The sequence below is a fragment of the Mus pahari genome, chromosome 2 (assembly GCF_900095145.1).
Source record: "Mus pahari chromosome 2, PAHARI_EIJ_v1.1, whole genome shotgun sequence".
In the NCBI taxonomy this organism is placed as follows: Eukaryota; Metazoa; Chordata; class Mammalia; order Rodentia; family Muridae; genus Mus; species Mus pahari.
In genome coordinates, this window is record NC_034591.1 from 118,800,977 (window position 1) to 118,819,398 (window position 18,422).

Genomic DNA, 18,422 nt, shown 5'->3' on the forward strand with positions numbered 1-18,422 from the left:
GTGTAGTAGTAGTAGTAGTGTAGTAGTAGTAGTAGTGTAGTAGTAGTGTAGTAGTAGTAGTGTAGTAGTAGTAGTAGTAGTGTAGTAGTAGTAGTGTAGTAGTAGTAGTAGTGTAGTAGTAGTAGTAGTGTAGTAGTAGTGGTGTAGTAGTAGTGTAGTAGTAGTAGTGTAGTAGTAGTAGTGTAGTAGTAGTAGTAGTGTAGTAGTAGTAGTAGTAGTGTAGTAGTAGTGTAATAGTAGTAGTGTAGTAGTAGTAGTACTGTAGTAGTAGTAGTGTAGTAGTAGTAGTGTAGTAGTAGTAGTGTAGTAGAAGTGTAGTAGTAGCAGCAGCAGCAACAACCTTGCAAAGCAAGTCTTTAAGGCTTTGGACCCCTGCTTCTGTTTTCCAGGTAACTGAGGAATTTTAAACATCAGCTTAGACACCCCGCCCCCCCCCACACACACTCAAATTAGCATGTGAAAAGGCCAAGGCCACAGAACAAGTACTTTCTCCTTGTCAAAAGAATAGATTATAAATTCTATCCTGTACTTCATTCCTCCTTAAAATAAGGAACAAAATACCCATGAAAGGATATAGGTACAAAGACAAAATTTAGAGCTAAGATGAAAGGATGGACTATCCAGAGACTACCCCATCCAGGAATCCATCCCATCATGCAACCCTGTAGGTGCAACAACAATATGAACTAACCAGTACCCCTGAGCTCCTGTCTCTAGCTGCATATGTAGCAGAAGATGGCCTAATCGGCCATCATTGGGAAGAGAGGCCCCTTGGTCTTGTAAACTTTATATGACCCAGGACAGGGGAAGGCCAGGGCCAAGTAGTGGGAGTGGGTGGGTAGGGGAGCAGGGGCGGGGTGGGGGGTATAGGGAACTTTCGGGATAGCATTTGAAATGTAAATAAAGAAAATAATAATAAAAATAAATAAATAAATAAAATTCTATCCTGATCCCTAGGCCTTTTAATTAATTAATTAATTGCTCAACCTCACAACTGCCTGTAATTCCACCTGCAAGGGATTGGAATGATGCCCTCTTTTGGCATGTGGAGACAACTGCACTCTTGTAAGTATGCAAGAGCTCATGCATGTGCAATTTTTAATATCCTGAAAAATAAAAACCCTTAAACTACTCAAAATAGACATATTCTCTTTTGGTCCACTGAATTGCACAGACTTCCAGGGTAGTCCCCAGTCTGAAATGGCCTTTACAGCGTTAAGTGATGAAATAATTATTGGCCATTTTCTTAGGATAGTTTGATTTGTATGCTTCAGTCAAAATATTTTCCACAGAGAATAAAATTTTCCTGCATTGTCAGATTTTCCACTCTTCAGTTGCTAATGCCAGTCATTTCATTTTCAATATGAAAGGCCAGAGTTGAGGTCTTGATTGCCCAGTACTAGGGGCAAGGTCAAAATGAACACATGGAACGATGAGAAACATTTAATTTGTGTCACTGGAAAGCACAGGGCACAGTAAGACAGTACATCAGTTAATGCTGGAGAACCCCTGACAAGGTTTGAAAGTAAGAATAAAATTCATTTTGCCTTGTCACTGAGGAAAAACGAATGTAAGATTCTATTTCACTTAACTCAGAAATTGAAATTTTCATAGTAAAACAAATTTCTTAGGACTTTTTTTAGAGAAAAATTTTGTGTGAAGCACCTGTGATATTAAAAATAGATATTTCAAAAACCTGTCTCTGTGTCCAGCACTTGTAAGTAGATTATGATATTTCCAGTTTTAATTTTTCTATTGAAGGAACTGATATTTTGTCTGTGATTAGAAGGGGGTGAACAATTGGAAACAGAGAGAATATCACTGTATAACCCAGGCTGTCCTTGAACTAATTTAGTAGCCTAGGTTGGTCTGGAACTCAGGATTTTTCTGGTTGGAACTCTTGAGTCTGAAGATTATTGGCTTGAATCACTATACCTGGGAATATCAAAAGTATGACAATCCATGTGTGGCTCAATATTACCTTGAAAAGTATTTAGGAAATTTGGCTTGAGCAGATAATTCTAAGACAAATGTAGGCAGAACTCAAAACAAAGAGTTTAAATAATATATTTTGGTAACTAGTATTTAATGCTGTTTCTTAACTTTTCTTCTCCCATGCTTTGGACCATTCTAATGGTGTTCTTTATGTCTTTATAGTACATGCTCCACATGTACCAATTGCATGCTGGGGAAAATGAACAGGCATCACACCAATGACTGGTTTATTATAGGGTTCAATGACAGTGATGAAAGTTAAGGGGATAATGAGTTCAACCGACTTACTGGTTATTCTTGGAATCCTGATCTGTTCACTACTGGTGCCATCCCCTCCATCTGTGGTGGCTTTGACTTCAATAATGTAGTCTTCTTTGATAGGCAGCAACAGTTCAGCTGAAGTTTTATTTGTGTTCAGCACTTGCACATTATTCTGACTGCTAGTCCTATAGAAAACCTAGAAGATATAAATAAACCCACTTTTTATATAGCTAGTTTCCATGTCTTTCACGGACTTTGTCACTCCAAAATGACTTTATGTCTCTATACTCATATAATATAAAGTGTACGCCATGTTAGGTCTTAAACATGGGTAAACATTCTGGAACCATCAGGCTCTCACAACTGAGGAGGCTGGGTGAATACTGCACTTTTTCCATGGAAAATCTGTGTTAGATTAGGCAGTGATGAGTGGGGTGGATTAGAAACATGGAGATATTATGGAGTATGTGAAAGGAGAAAGAGACCACTGCTTCAGAGTCTGAATGACGTCTCTCTCCATCCTTGAAGCAAAAATTTTGAGCCATTTATATTTGTTGTAAAGAGTGTCCACATAAAGCTAACATTCTGTTTCTGATAGGTATTTTGTATAAAATGTATAAAAATTTGGGAAGGGCCTCATGACTTTCAGGAGTCATTTCCTGAGGATTATAAACAAAACTGTTACCTTTGTATAAAGCAAGTAGCCCCTATTTTCCAGAAGTCTTGTGAGACAGACTTATTTTACCAACTGTCATTCCATTAGTTGCCTCTCATGAAACTCCCGACAATCTCATTTAAGCGTCTTAGCTATCTTGCGACTACAGTAATTTCATAGGCCAATGACATCTTATAGGATTATTATAAAAAAACTAATGAACTTGACCATCCTTTGAGGAAATGGTAGCTGTACTTAGCATGCATCTGATTTTCTGTGAGTTTTCTTAATGAAGTCCATACGCAAGCTCTAGCGTCTGTCCTAACTTTATTCTGGGCACCTGTCTTTCTTTAACTCTAAGCTTAAGACTATTAATACATCATATTAAACCCAACATTGATCATAAATTGGATAGAACTGAAGTTCTTTGAAGTTGTAACTATAGCTTCATTTGTGCCCAAATTTCTAAAAGTCTAGGGATCTCCTCAGGTTGTTAAGGATAAAAGTAGGAAGCCATCCTTTCTGCCTCTGCTCATCCCCAGTGGTTGCAGATAACAGACAGAGCCATGGGGAATGTATCTGGTTGTAGGGGGCAAGGAACCAAGGGCAATCCTTATGGCTGGTTTTAAAAATAGTATTTGGTGAACATTGAAAATAAATAATAAATGTTATGACCATCATACTTGAGTTCCTTATGAAGCAAAATTATCACACATAACTTGTATTTGACAAGTTGGATATTTTCAGAAAATGATCTTTTTAGGAAAAGCTTAATAGTTATGTAAAAATTAGATTAAGAAACTATATCACCAATATTTTAAGAATAAACTTCCCACTTAGCTTTCCTTATAGCATCTTTGCAAAGGTAGAAAATGTGAAGTCTGAGCCACCACTGACCTTGTAGCCTGTTACTTCTGATTCATTCTCCATGGCTTTCACTTGTTCCCAATTAAGTAGCACTTTAGTGTCTGTAGCATTCCAAACAACATTTCCTGGTGGCTGACTGGGAGCTTGAGATGCAAAAGGAGAGAGTGAAACTGATGTGAGCACAAAGTCCTACTTCAGGCAGAGCAGATACGGAGCTCGGAGACTCATGGAAGAAGAGGACTCTCCTTGATAACCCATGGTGCAGAGATGGGAGGAGACAAAATCAAGGAGGCACTTAAATGCTTCCTTAAACATTTTAAAGAAAGGTTACCGCGTTTAAATTTTGAGAAAATTGGCTTTACCATACCATAGAATACCATATGGTAGGATACCTTATGATTCCATACCATACCATACCATACCATACCATACCATACCATACCATACCTAGAAAATGTTGAAAACCTAAGAATGGCAATTCCTTTCTCTACCACTAGAGGGTACATGTTGATGAGTCAATAGGACAGTCATGGGACTTGTTTTGACACCTACCAGAAGCTGAGAGAAATTGCCAAAAGAGCAGATTAAAGTCACAGGAAATGAAGTGTGGATGATTTTTAAGCCAGTCTCATCGTATGATGAGATGGGCAAAATGAGAGGCAATAAAAAAATCAGGATTACACAGATTCATTCTTGTGAAGTAATAGCTATAACCATGAAAAATCACAGCAGAGGGTCTATATTTTAAAGTCTTCATTTTCCAAATTTAAATCAGTTTTTGAGAAAAATAATGCAAAGGGCTAAAAAAGTTAATGAGAACTGCATCAGAGAATTAATGAAACTCTCTGGGTTTTATAGACTTGAATTTACAGTTACTTCCTTTACAAGAACATGAGATAGGAAAATTATACTGGTGAGGTGTGGGAGTATCTGTGTGTAGTGTTTATATGTAAGGGGCCTGGGGTGAAAAGTGGCATGTTCCATTTGTTTACTGAGCAACACAAGGGACACAAAGGTTCAGTTCCTTTTCAATCACAAAACGACAAAGATATTACTCATTTGTCAACAGCTTCAGAATTGCCTACAATAGCACTGAAATAGTTCATTCTCATACACTGAAATATAAGATGTGATTTCGATAACTATATTTGTAATGGGAAAAGGAGATTGCCTTTCCAGAGAAATTTCTGATCACCATTAACTCAGGCCATAAGGGATATACTGCTAGACTTACAGATAGAGGAGCTCTCGGATATATTATGGGATAAGTAACCCCAAATGTGATGGTATTGTTTACACATTCTTTAGGTTTTTTATGTCCTCTCTAACATGATTCCATGTAGTTTTAAGAAGTGGTTTCTGACTGGATATTAACAATGAGTTTAAGTCAGCTAAGACTGAGCTGCAGGGCTGCGATACCAAGATCAATAGTAACAGCTTAGGGTTGAAATATTAATCAGTGTGTTATACTCACTCTACCCAGATGTCATGAATACATTTTGAACATCATCCCAAAGCCTGTTATCCATGTGGCTGATGGGGGTATAAATAGGTAGGTTTGATTTGATTTGAAGAAATTCAGAAAATACACTGCAGCATGGATTGCTCTATCAATGAATGGGTGCTTATAGATTAAAGAATGTTCCAGTCCTTTGGGATACAGTACCTACCCTAATGCCAGCTTCAGAGAAGAAATGACTACATAAAGGACAGTTTGTTTGATATGAACCCCCAAATTCATGAATTCAGCCCACTAGGCAAACTTCTTGAAATGACAAAAAGAAAGGAAGAAAGGAAGGAAAAAAGAAAGAAAAACTATGCAAATCAATATGTAAATTATGCAAATGTATGCAAATAACAAAGATGGAAGGTTGTTTTTTGTTTTTTTTTTCCCTCCTGTGTCTGACTACTCTCCATCATCATTCATTTCACTTCACTGTTTGCTTACTTGCTCACTTTCATTATTTTTTAAAATGTACATTTTTACTTATGCATATGAATATTTCTATAATTTTTTTAAATTTTTGACTGTGCGTGTATATATTACATGTGTACAGGTACCTGCAGAAGTCAGAAGTTACTGGATTCCCTGAAATTGAATTTATAGGGCACTGTAAGCCACTGAAGCCCTTGTAGGGGCTGGAAAGTGAACATACATTCTGTGGAAGAGCAACAAGCACTCTTAACTGCTGAATCATCTCTCCAGTCACTATCTTTGCTTTTTTTTTAAAATAATTTTATGCTAAAATAAAAAAGCATAAATATAATTTTTAGCCTCATTCCAAGCAATGATAGCTATACAAGAGCCAGCTTGATATGCTAGTCACATTTTTATATCTGCTTTAAAATAATGCTAATTGCTCCCTTTTAATTTTTAAAATATTAGAAATGGCACCCATCAGCTCTCTTGCTAGCACTGCTAACAACACCACTGTCTCAGAAATTCTTAACCAGATAACGACTCTTTTAGTCCCATGCTTACAAATCAGTGCTCAGTAACCATCTTTGATAAGTTAGGCAATACAGAATGCACTTTGATATGAGTTACTATTCTCCAGTATGCTATACTTCAGTGATATTCATTTCTGTAATTGCCCTAACCCAGAGAGTTAAGAGGGACTATACATGTGTTTCTAATATATGCTAGAACATGCATAATGGTTGAGGTCACTAGGCTATGTGAAATAAACCAGTCCCAATCCCATAAACACAGTAAGGTGCCTGCTGTATGTGACTTGCAGAGGAGTGAAACTTGGGACAGAAAGAATTCTGATGATTGTTCACATAGCAGTGGCCATACAGTTAATGGTATTTAGCTGTCCACTCAAGCTTATTGTGGCTCAGGTAAGCAGAGAGAAAAAAAAAAAAAAACCTTCAAAGCCACATAGTGGGCATCTGAAGGCATGGAACCAAGTCCCTGACATGACTGACAGTGTACCTTGTAGAACTTCTAACTCCATTCTCAGTCACAGTTCCATCTGAAAATATGATCTACAACAGCTGGGCATGGGCCAGGTCTAATGGACTTAACAGATGGTCTATATTTCAAAGTGACTTGTCAGGTTTGAAGTCTACAGGCTTTTTTTATTTGTCAAACATCTATTTTGACAGGAGGATATAATAGCAAAGAATGGAGAAATTTAAATTGTTTTATTTAAAGGTGATAGTTAATTGGATTTAAAGCATAATATACATGGAGAGTCCCTAAAATTCCTGGGAGAATTTAAATATTATACAATAATGTAACACTATCCCAAATAAGCTTTTTAATTATGGTCTATCTTTAAGCATCTGGCATGATGCTTTCTGTGTTTGGCTTTCTAACTTTTCAACATTTGCTTTATTAGAGATTTAATTTATTCTATAGATGTCTGTCTGCAAAGAGCCAATGACAGTGACTTGGCTATGCCTAGGTAAAGCCAGAGCATAAGACACTTTTATCAATGGGAAAACAGTTTCAAAAATGGTTGCCTATTATCAAGGTGAGATAGTACATATTCATGGTGGTCTGGTTTTATTCTTGGCTCTGTGATCAAACACCTTGTCAAAATAGCAATAAGGGGTTGAAGATTTAACTTATTTCACAGTCTCAGGTTACAGATGATTATTGTGAGAATGTTAAGGCAGAAAACTGTAGCAACTAGTTCTAGCATATTCACAGCCAATAGCAGAGAGAAATGAACACACACAGGCTCCCTGCTCACTCAGCTAGCTTTCTCTGCTCTTGTATGTACAATTCAAGCCCCAGTACTAGGAAATGGTACCACTCACTTCAGGGTGGATCATTTACCATAGTCAAGACATCCTGCTGCCTCCTGAGTTTCCCACAAGCCAACATTCCATTGACAACACTCTTTCCCAAGGTGATTCTAAATTGCGTCAATTGACATTTAAGCCAAACATCTCATGTGCCTATATGATATACAGGTAATTAAACAGACAGCCAAAGAGAAAACATCCATAAAATAGAAATCTGGGAAGTACATCTGAAGAGCCGGTTATTGTGTTATGAGATTGTTACTGGCTCTTGTTGTCTACTCCAAGATTTCTCTCTACAAAGTTCTATAATGAGTGTATTTCAATGGTATGATTATATTATAGAGGCTGTTGATGTAGTGGACATTATTGTATGCAGTTTTCAAGGGTGATATTTACATAGTGGTGATTGAGGTGTTAGAATCTCCTTTGGAAATATAGGATTTTAAGAGTGCATGCTTGCTGTAGTCAACTATACAGAAATCACTATGTTTTTCAACTCTTTTTTTTTCTTGGCCACCTAATGATAAAAAGAGGGTATCCCTGCAAGTAGATGTTAGTGCCAGTACTTGAAAAGTATATTTTGCACTAAGACATTGCTTGAGAAGATCATCACCGTTTTAAATTAGGCTGGCTAAACAAGTGAGGTTCTGAGAAAAGGAAATACCCTGTAGCCACTTTCTATCCAATACTGAGATACATATTGTCTCCAGTTACTATTAGAAATGGACCGAATGCATCATACAATAAAAAAAAAACTGTTTTCTTAATGATTTATTTTTATTAATGTTAATTATGCATATGTTTGTGCCTGTGGAAGTGTTTCCAAGGAGATTTATTTGACATGAAAAACCACCCTGAATATGAGCACCACCATTCTGTGGGCTGTGGTTCTGGACTCGGTGAAAATGAAAGGAAGAAACAGCCAGCTCTACACCAGCATTCAATGCTCTCTTCTCCCTGATTGTGGATGAAATGTTCCTATTGTCCTGGCACAGTTAACTTGACAGCCATGAAACTAAGACAAAACAAACATTCCCTGAGGTTTCCCTGGATTCCCCCCCCCCCACACACACACACAATTACCAAAGTAATTCCTTTGCTCTATGCAGGTATGCCCATGTTTTTCAAGGTTGGAAAATTTGCTATTTCTAACAGTTGGTTAAACCACTGTCATTAACCTAAGAAGACAGTAAGAAGTTCATATAGAAAATTGGACATAGTTCTACCAGAAGGTGCAGCAGTACGACTCCTGGTCATATACCCATAAGATGCTTAAACATGTAATAAGGACACATGCTCCACTATATTCATAGCAGCCTTCTTTATAATAGCCAGAAGCTAGAAAGAACCCAGATGTTCCTCAATAAAGGAATGGATACAGAAAATGGAACATTTACATAATGGAGTACTATGTAGCTATTAAAACAATGAATTTATGAAATTCTTAGACAAATGGATGGATCTGGAGGATATCATCTTGAGTGAGGTAACCCAATCACAAAAGAACACACATGATATGCACTCACTGATAAGTGGATATTAGCCCAGAAGCTCAGAAACCTTCTTAGAAGGGGGAACAATATACCCATGGAAGGAGTTACAGAGACAAAGTTTGGAGCAGAGACTGAAGGAACGAGCATCCAGAGACTGCCCCACTTGGGGATCCATCCCATAAACAACCACCAAACCCAGACACTATGGCAGATGTCAACAAGAGCCTGCTGACAGGAGCCTGATATAGCTGTCTCTTGAGGGCCTCTGCAAGTGCCTGGCAATACAGAAGTGGATGCTCACAATCATCCATTTTATGGAGTACAAAGTCCCCAATGAAGGAGCTAGAGAAAGTATCCAAGGAGCTGAAGAGGTTTGAAGCCCCACAGGAGGAACATCAATATGAACTAACCAGTACCCTCAGAGCTCCTTGGAACTAAACCAGCAATCAAAGAAAACACATGGTGGAACTTGTGGTTCTAGCTGCATATATATCAGAGGATGGCCTAGTTTTTCATCAATGGGAGGAAAGACCCTAGGTCCTGTGAAGGTTTTATGCCCCAGTATAGGGGAATGCCAGGACTAGGAATGGGAGTGGGTGGGTTGGGGAGCAGGGGAAGGGGATAGGGGATTTTCAGAGTGGAAACTAGGAAAGGGGATAACATTTGAAATGTAAATAAAGAAAATATCTATCTATCTATCTATCTATCTATCTATCTATCTATCTATCTATCCATATAGTTCTGAGTGGAATCATCAAAATAATCATGATTCTACTCTCCTGCAAATTTGACTATTCAAAAATAGACAGTATGATGCCTAATTACTATATTGCTACCTTGAGGAGTGGCCTGGTCTAAAATGGTGTCACTATGAATAGTGGCAGAGGTTAAAGAGTCAACCAGTACTTACTAGGTCTGACAATGACTACTGAAATGAAGACAGAGCTCAAGAACTAATAAAACATTAATGGAAAGATGCTTCAATGAGTTGGTATATTAGCCAAGGGGAAGTAACAGTAAAATAACATTTATGGGCTGGCCAAATGGTTCAGTGAGCCCAAGTACTTGCTGCCAATGCTGATGGTGGGTGATGAGATCCAAATTTGACAAGTTATCCTCTGATAGCAACATGTTCATGTTCATGGTACTAGCACCTACACTATTGACTCACACACCAATATGGAATGAATGAAATATAAATTTAAAACTAAAATAAACAAATACATACAGAATGGAGCATGTGTGCTGATGATCATGGGTATGAAAATGAATAAAGCAGGGAAAGAGACAGGACTATTGGGAGATGCCACACTATGTAAGTTTAAGCATGGCAGTCAGGTAGCAGACTGATGTGTGAAGATCTGAGAGAGACAAGGAGTGTGTCTCATGAATATTTAGAGGAAAATTTGTCTAGGCATAAGGGGACAACAAACGTTGCAGTCCTAAAGTGAACGCGCAGTGCACAATGAAGAAACATTAAGAAATGAATGAACTGTGGTAAGAGCTGGAGGGTGGGTGTCTGAGCCTAGGTGGGGCATTTCAGGGATTTAACATTTATCATCAATGGACGGGAAGTGAATGGAAAGTTCTGAGTAGGAGAGTGATGGCCACAAGATCATCCTAGCTTATGAAAGGCTAGCATTCCAGAACAGTGAGGGGACATTTTTAATCCCGGGGAAGGACAGAGGCAGCTTGCTCTTTGCTCCAGAGTAGCATCTGTGGATGCAGTGTGTGTGTGTGTGTGTGTGTGTGTGTCTGTGTGTGTGTGTGTGTAATAGAGAGAGGAGGGAGATAGCGAGGGAGAAAGAGAATGAGCAGACAAGTGGAGGTTTGCATGCTATCAGGTACCTATTGAGGCTAGAAGACAACATCTGGTTTAGGATCTCTTCTTCTAACTTGTTTGAGACAGTCTTTGGTTTGCCCTGCATACTCCAGGCAAGGTGGGTGGAGGGCTTCTGCGGATGCTCTAGTCTCTGCCTTCCAGCTTGCTATAAAGTACTGGAGTTAGCACATCTGGCCTTATGTGGGTTCAGAGGTCTTGGTCTCAGGGTCTCATGCTAACTCACTGAGCAATTTCCTTACTGAGCCATTCCTAAACCCACGAGAAGTGGTCGATTCTTGATAAATTCAAAAGTCAATTCCAAGTCAATTCTAGGAGCCAAAATTAACAGAGATAAACAGAGTATGTGCTAAAGTGTTTGTCCGATAACCTGAGTATAATACTCACAACTCAAAATATGTGAAAGAGAAGCTTCTTTTTCAAGATGTTTCTGATGTCCATAATTGAGCTGTGGCCTGTGAAGGCTCACAAAGCTCCCACACAATAAATTAACACACACACACACACACACACACACACACACACACACACACACACGCACACCAATATAAAAGAGTCAATCAATGAAGCCTGTGATCTGGGACCTAATGAATAAAGCAACGAGCTGTTTGTTGAAATGGGGGTGTTATAATGGGTGTGTCAAGATGAAGGACAGGAAGTAGAACTCAGTTTAAGGAAGACTCAGTCTGAGATCCTACTAGATGACATTTGAACATGGTTTGAGTCTGAATCCATACATACTGCAAGCTGAACTGCTACTGGAGGTCTATCCCCCAGGCTGTTGAGTGTTTTTCCTATAGATTCATTCTTTTTTATTTTGGTTTTTTGAGACAGGGTTTCTCTGTATAGCCCTGGTTGTCCTGAACCTCACTTTGTAGACCAGGCTGGCCTCGAACTCAGAAACCCGCCTGCCTCTGCCTCCCAAGTGCTGGGATTAAAGGCGTGAGCCACCACTGCCCAGCCCCTATAGATTCATTCTTACACAATCTGGACACGAGACTGTCAATATGCCTTCCTTTAAAAATCAACACTTTCAATCATTTTCAAGCAACCTACAAAATTTTCTCATTAGCCTCATCAGAACGATGGTGATAAGAGTTACTTTTCTTTGGCTTTTGAGTGACAGAAACTCATCTTCAAGTACTGAAGAGGCTAATTACTGTTGAGTCAAAATGCTTTTAGAAGGCACAAGTATTTGGATATAAAAAATTTAAGTGTTTAATGGAAGCTACAGTACTTTGCTTGAGGATCCTTCTGTTATTTGACAATCAGAAACAACACCCCTACAACAGCGCTGATGGAAATCCTTGCATGCTGAATTCCATGATTACAAGGACACACAGCCTGCAAATTTTAAACTAGACTGTAAAAGCCTGCAGCATATATTTTGAATTCGCAACATGCAGTTAAGAGGGAGTATATCTGATTAATAACAGTAGTTCAAGCTGGCTTTCTTCTTTAGCTTTCATTTATCCATCCAGCTACCCAGTCAGCATTTAATGAGAGGCAGCCATGTGCTTAGAGTGGGCTGGCCACGGGACATGGGTGCCTGAGGTACAGAGGACTCTCTGTAATGTTCACAAACTGGAGGAGAAAACAGATACCACGCCAGGATTCAAAACTGGTATCTCAGTTCTTTATGCCTGCAACATAGAGATGATTTCTTTAAATGATTATCATGGGAGTCTTGTCAAAATTCTTAACTAGGACTTGAAGCTAAACCTCATCAATGCTTAGGATGATTATACAAAGCTGCCAGTAACAACATCAGAAATAGCTATGAAAGATGCCGTCTTATTCTATTTTGGAACACGCTTTAAAAATCACTAGCATAATTAAAAAAGAATAGATGTTCTTTATATCCGATTTTAAGATGACTGAAGAGCTTATGAAATTTCTCATACAATTAAAAAACAACCATTGTTAGCAACATTTATAGAACAATGTGCAGATGTAGGTGAACTGCAGTACCAGGAGAATACTATTTTAGGGAGAGGTTTTATTCACTTGGTGAAATACCCATTAGACTTCAGTTGTACCAGCCCTGACTACCTCTGGGCACCTTACCCAGTCGCCAAGCATAGAGCAAAATCACAATAAACGCTGGTGTTGAAAGGAGGTAGATATTCTAAGTATGTAAGGAGGAGACAGTGCTTTAGACGTTCTGGATGATTGCCCTATCACCTGCTCCACCGTCTCTTTGAGGGGATCTGATCTTCCGTGAGCTCTGCCTTTTCATTTCTAAAATGAAGACACAAATAGCTTCCAAGGCAAGGTTTCCATGAGAATTAGGAATCAGTGCATGAACAGTGTTATGAACTGTGAGCAGAAATTACTCACTAAGTGTTAGCTGTTAAAACTATAATTATCATCATCGTTATGCGTAAACTTGTCTTTCTACGATGGCTCTCCATTATAAAGGGGTGTGGCTTATTTTTTTAAGACTTTATTTCACTCACTGTGTATTATCGAGATATTCTTATTAATACATGGTTGCTCCCTTCCTTCTGTTTCCCCAGTTCACAAAGCTCATCACTGAGGCCTCTGAGATCACCTTGCCTTTTCTATTATTTTTACAGTTATTATTCTGTGTGCGCGCGCGCATGCGCGCGCGCGTGTGTGTGTGTGTGTGTGTGTGTGTGTGTGTGTACATATAAATTTTGAAAGTCAGAGGACACTTGTCTTGAGAGAGTTTATTATTTCTTGTTATGGTGTGGGTTCCATGAAACTCAGGTCTTTAAGCTCAGAGGCAAGTAACTTTACTCTATCCCATTATGTTGTTTAAAAATTTTTCCTAGTGAGCAATCACATTGATTAATAAGTCAGAAGAAAGAGTCAACTTGCTTGAGTGTACTTTTGCTCTCAGCACTTTTTAATTGAGGCTGACTTTTAAAATGTGAATAATGAGAATATTTAAGCTTTAGTAATACTCTGTTAATACCAAGAGAACCAAATATCTTTACTGAAAAGTTGTAAATACAAACCATTTTCTGTTTATGTATTTTCAAATAGCACATTCTTGGCCTAACTATGTGTTATTCATAAGAGACTGGGTTACACTTTCCCTAGTAATTAGGTAAGGATAATGTTAAATCCTCACATTAGTGGATTGCTTACAAATGAATGCTATGGAAGGGAATAAATGCCTCTGTTGCACACTGTTGCTCTGTAGCGCTCATTATGCTAATAATTTGCTAGTCACACTTTTTCTTTTTATAAATAATGCAAAGATAAACATACAAATTTTTTCCATCAAATGGCAGTGGTTAATTAACATCTAAAGTAGTAAGATTATCCTTCATGTATATTTTAATTTATCAATATTATACTTTTGCTGGCCTATAATATTCATCTATATATCATTGGCATTCTTAGCAGTTTAGGCAATGAATGTATGATGTCAAATAAATTTGGACACGGCAATCTACAAACACAATGTATCCAATCAAGTGCCCACTAAGAACAACAGTTGTCTCTTTACTATGTAAACTTTGTGAAGCTCAGAGATGTACAGAACTAAATTTAGAAAATAAATTAAGAAATGCATTATTCACAAACACATCTATCAGCACACTGACAGTCCTTAACCCCTTTGTGCCTTGTATGCCTCAGCCTTAGAATTGAAATCAGAGGGGAATGATCATTAAATATTTGGGCCATAGAATTTTCTCAGCCAGTGTTAGCTTTGATCACAATGACAGTACCCAAACAGTTCATTCAAAGTAGAGTGCATTCACTGTGAGAAAGAAACTAAATGCAAATAACTGTCTTTCCTGATGAATAATTAATAGTAACATCACCAAAACTCATGAGCTTCACCGTGAATACAAAGGTAACAAAGACCGGGCTTGAAGACAAAGTTGGCATTGCTGGCAAGAGTTTTCAGTGTGCATCTATTTACACAGGCCACACAGTCTTATTCTTGTAGCCTTTTAATTCATTTTGGAATCTTTTAAGTAATGTAAAAGGAACAAAAAGGCTTAGAAAGCAGGCTTGCGGGCACTGTTTCCAGTTATCATGCTTAGCCAAAGTTTCACAGAAGTAGAAATTAACCCAACGAAGCCAAATCCAGATAAAGGGAAGGCTAGATGGACTACGCACCCACGAGTACATTTCGCCACGATATACATTTATGTTCACGCGGAGGTTCTACTTAGAGAGCTAGGGATATTGTGAAGGTAGCAAAGGAATTTCATTGCTCGGTGGGATTAATGCCTTGAGCTATCTACTCAGGTGAAAAAGGAGGACATCACTGATAATGAAGAGTCTTTCTCTTCACATTCAAAAAGGTGCAAAAAATGAGATTGAACTTACGGGTTTTCTTGGTGGTCGAGTTAACTGTGGCGCTGAAGGGACCAGCGCCTGCACTGTTGTAAGCCCGGACAGCTGTGTAATAGGCCAGGTTGCTCTTCAGGCCTCGGAGCACAGCTGATGTCTGATTTCCTGCCACTTTCACTTTGCGGGATGATTCTTCTTCTCCTTCATTGTTCCAGTACCGCACCTGGTGGACAGCAGACATAAACCATGCAAACAGCTGGACCCAATACATCCCTTTCCAGAATTCAGTCATTTTCATTAATGGGGGTGCTATGATGCATTTTCTTGTTTATGCCACGGATATTCCCAAGAGACCCACTATGTGCCAGGTGCTGCACTCAACCTTGTCACAGCTGTTGGTATACAGAAGAGGGGAAATGAGGGAAGAGTTAGAGAATGATCCTATACACAAATGAAGCAAAAAGACATTTAGGATGCTAGGACAAGCAGAGTATAGGATTGCAAGAGGGAAGACAGAGGAGAGACGCACACACCTAACATCAAGCTGTTCCCATTTCCATCGTCTGCCAGCCTAGCCTAAGGTCAACTCTACAATGCTGGGATGCAATCATGAAGCCTGAATACACTTCATAGGCAAGTGCAGATTCCTTTTGGGAAGAAAGTGATGTGTTAGGGGGAAGATTTGAGAAAGCAGACTGGCAAGTGGAGGGTCCTACAGCAATGGCCAAATGTTAACAAGGGTACCTGTGCATGCAAGGCCAGCAGCAAGGAGCAGGAAGTAGTGAGGGCTGCTATGAAGCCTAAACAGGCTAACTTTTGTCACGTGGATTTTTATTATTCTGTGGTGTGCTAAAAGTAACTTTGGATTTATTAAATAGGCATATGCATAAATGGTATAAGGATACAAAAATAAACCAGTGATAAAATTGGGCAGAAAGAGGAGTAACGAGTGATAGTGTAAAAACTGTTTCCAGAGCACTGCAGGGACTGGTCAGTTGGTAAAGCGCTTGCTGCTCAAGCGTGATGACTTCAGTTCAGATCCTAAGCACCCATGCCAAGTACCTGGTGTGGTGGCAGGCACCTGTAACCCGAGTTCTAGGCTACACACACAGGAGAACCCCTGGGGGTGGCACCAGTAGGTCTAGGGCAATCAGTGAGCTGAAGGGTAAAGGGCCCTGTTTGAAGTGAGGTGGAAAAGACACTGAGGATGATAATAGACATCGATGACCTCTGCTGTTTACCAGCATGCTACACACACACACACACACACACACACACACACACAAGAAAGCACACATGAAAACACAAATGTACATATGTTTACTAGGTACTTTGCACATGTGCTATAAACTGTTGCTCTCTTTGTTCATAAGCTTAGATTCTTCAGGAAGTAAAAACAAATTAACAAAGACACAACATAGAAATAAAAAGCTTATGCAAAATAAAACTAAGCAGAGGGCAGGAATAAGAATACTTACTAACATTTGCTCATTTAATCTAAATAGAAAAGTTAACAGAGATATAAAGAAGACTTGGAGCCGAATAAAAACATATTTTGTACTTCTGTAAACAAATATGCTTGTCCTTCTTTATTTATTTATTTGCAAAAAACAACCTTTTGTTCTAGCATCCATTTTTTTAAACCTTGATAATAAAATGTAACTATAAAATAATTGTTATAATTGCATAACTACCCGTAGTTTGAACATAATACAACTAGCAACCGATCTCCACACTCACAGTTTTAAAGACAATGACCATTTCAAAGACGGGGCAATCTCTGTAATCACGGACTTAGCTCTGTCTGATCAGAAGCCTTGGTTCTATGGGTATTACGCTCTGTAGCTCTTAAAAAGCAGAGCTGTGGTAGTTCAGTTGTCAGAATGCTGATCAAACATGCACAGAGCCTTATGTTCAATACGCAGCCCTCCTGAGAACTGGGTGTGTTGGCTCACACCGTCTATACCAGCAGTCTGAAGCTAGTGGCAGGGTGATCGTTACTCGAAGCCTATCCTTTGTTGCATAGCAAGTCAAAGGTTAACTTAGGCTAGAGATGGTACGTGATGAAAAGTGAAATGTATAAAAATTAGAGCTGTAATTATTGAGTGAAATTGTTCAGCTTTAAGATTCGCTGTACAATATTCTGTAGATCAAACGACGTATGCTGACAGATTCGACGGGACATTGGTTTTAGTCCTCAGAGCAGGAAGATATTAGAAGTTACCATATGGTTTTTATTTTTCAAAAAGCACATATAAATTTATTCATTAAACCTAATATCACAATGCAAATCTCAGTGTTTTACAAAAATGTTTCCAAAGTGCCAAACTAAATAATTCAGCATTCTTCATCCTCTCTGTGCCTTGTGTATTTCAAGCCTCTTTCTCATACATGTGCTGTTCTGTGTTATTTTCATGCACTTATTTTGAAAAAGAGTTATTCGTTTTCATGAGAACTTTAGTGGGGTATCTGAACCCAAGTCCTTTGGTCTGAAGTAAGTATGATTTTCTTTATAAGGCTACTGAGAGGCAAATTTTTAATAGACACCAAAATCTTTTATAAATATTATATTACCAATACTGAACACTGTATGTACCATGAGGTTCCAATGACCTGCCCTTGAGAAGACTCTCTAGCTATTTTCCAAGGGTGACATCTAATCAATAATTATAATAAAATGTTATAGAAAGCTGGAAAGCTTGTGGCATGGGATATTGCACAGGTTGGAAAAATATTACATAAATCTGGGTTATAATAATCTTTCCTTAATCGATGACACAGAAGAGGGATGGAGAAGTTTGCTAACTCAATCAAGATCCTGTTTAACTTCTGGTCTCTTGTTAGTTTCTAATCTATGAGCCTTTCTTTCTGTGAGACATCAAATTCCTTCATTGTAAACTGCCTAAAAAATGTTTTCTTAGGAGACTGATGAAAAGAAGAATTGAAAATAATTCATAACTGGGATGTGAAGTCTAGTTTTATAAATCCATTTATAGAGAGTACTTAAAAGTTCTTAACAATACACGTTAAAGTACTATGACACAACTCTGTACATTGAAGGAGGGCTTCATCTTTAGATCTGAGTTGATGAGAAGTGTTAGAAATATTTAGACACAGAGAAAATGTGTGACAAACTTGTATATAATAATAGTCAGTGAAGCCAGGTATGGTGGTGCACGCCTTTAATCCCAGCACTCCAGAGGCAGAGGAAGGCGGGTTTCTGAGTTCGAGGCCAGCCTGGTCTACAACGTGAGTTCCAGGACAGCCAGGGCTA

General features: G+C 38.6%; 1 protein-coding gene across 1 annotated transcript in view; it reads right to left on the reverse strand.

The window, feature by feature from the left end:
* The window catches only part of Cntn3 (contactin 3), a 372,106-nt gene that overhangs the window by 3,210 nt on the left and 350,474 nt on the right, over window positions 1-18,422 (reverse strand). Inside the window, exons 20-22 of the mRNA XM_021190014.2 lie at window positions 15,185-15,371; window positions 3,809-3,921; window positions 2,284-2,452 (exon numbers count right to left, since the gene is read on the reverse strand). Of these exons, the coding sequence (XP_021045673.1) occupies window positions 2,284-2,452; window positions 3,809-3,921; window positions 15,185-15,371 (469 nt within the window). The remainder of the gene's footprint in view (window positions 1-2,283; window positions 2,453-3,808; window positions 3,922-15,184; window positions 15,372-18,422) is intronic.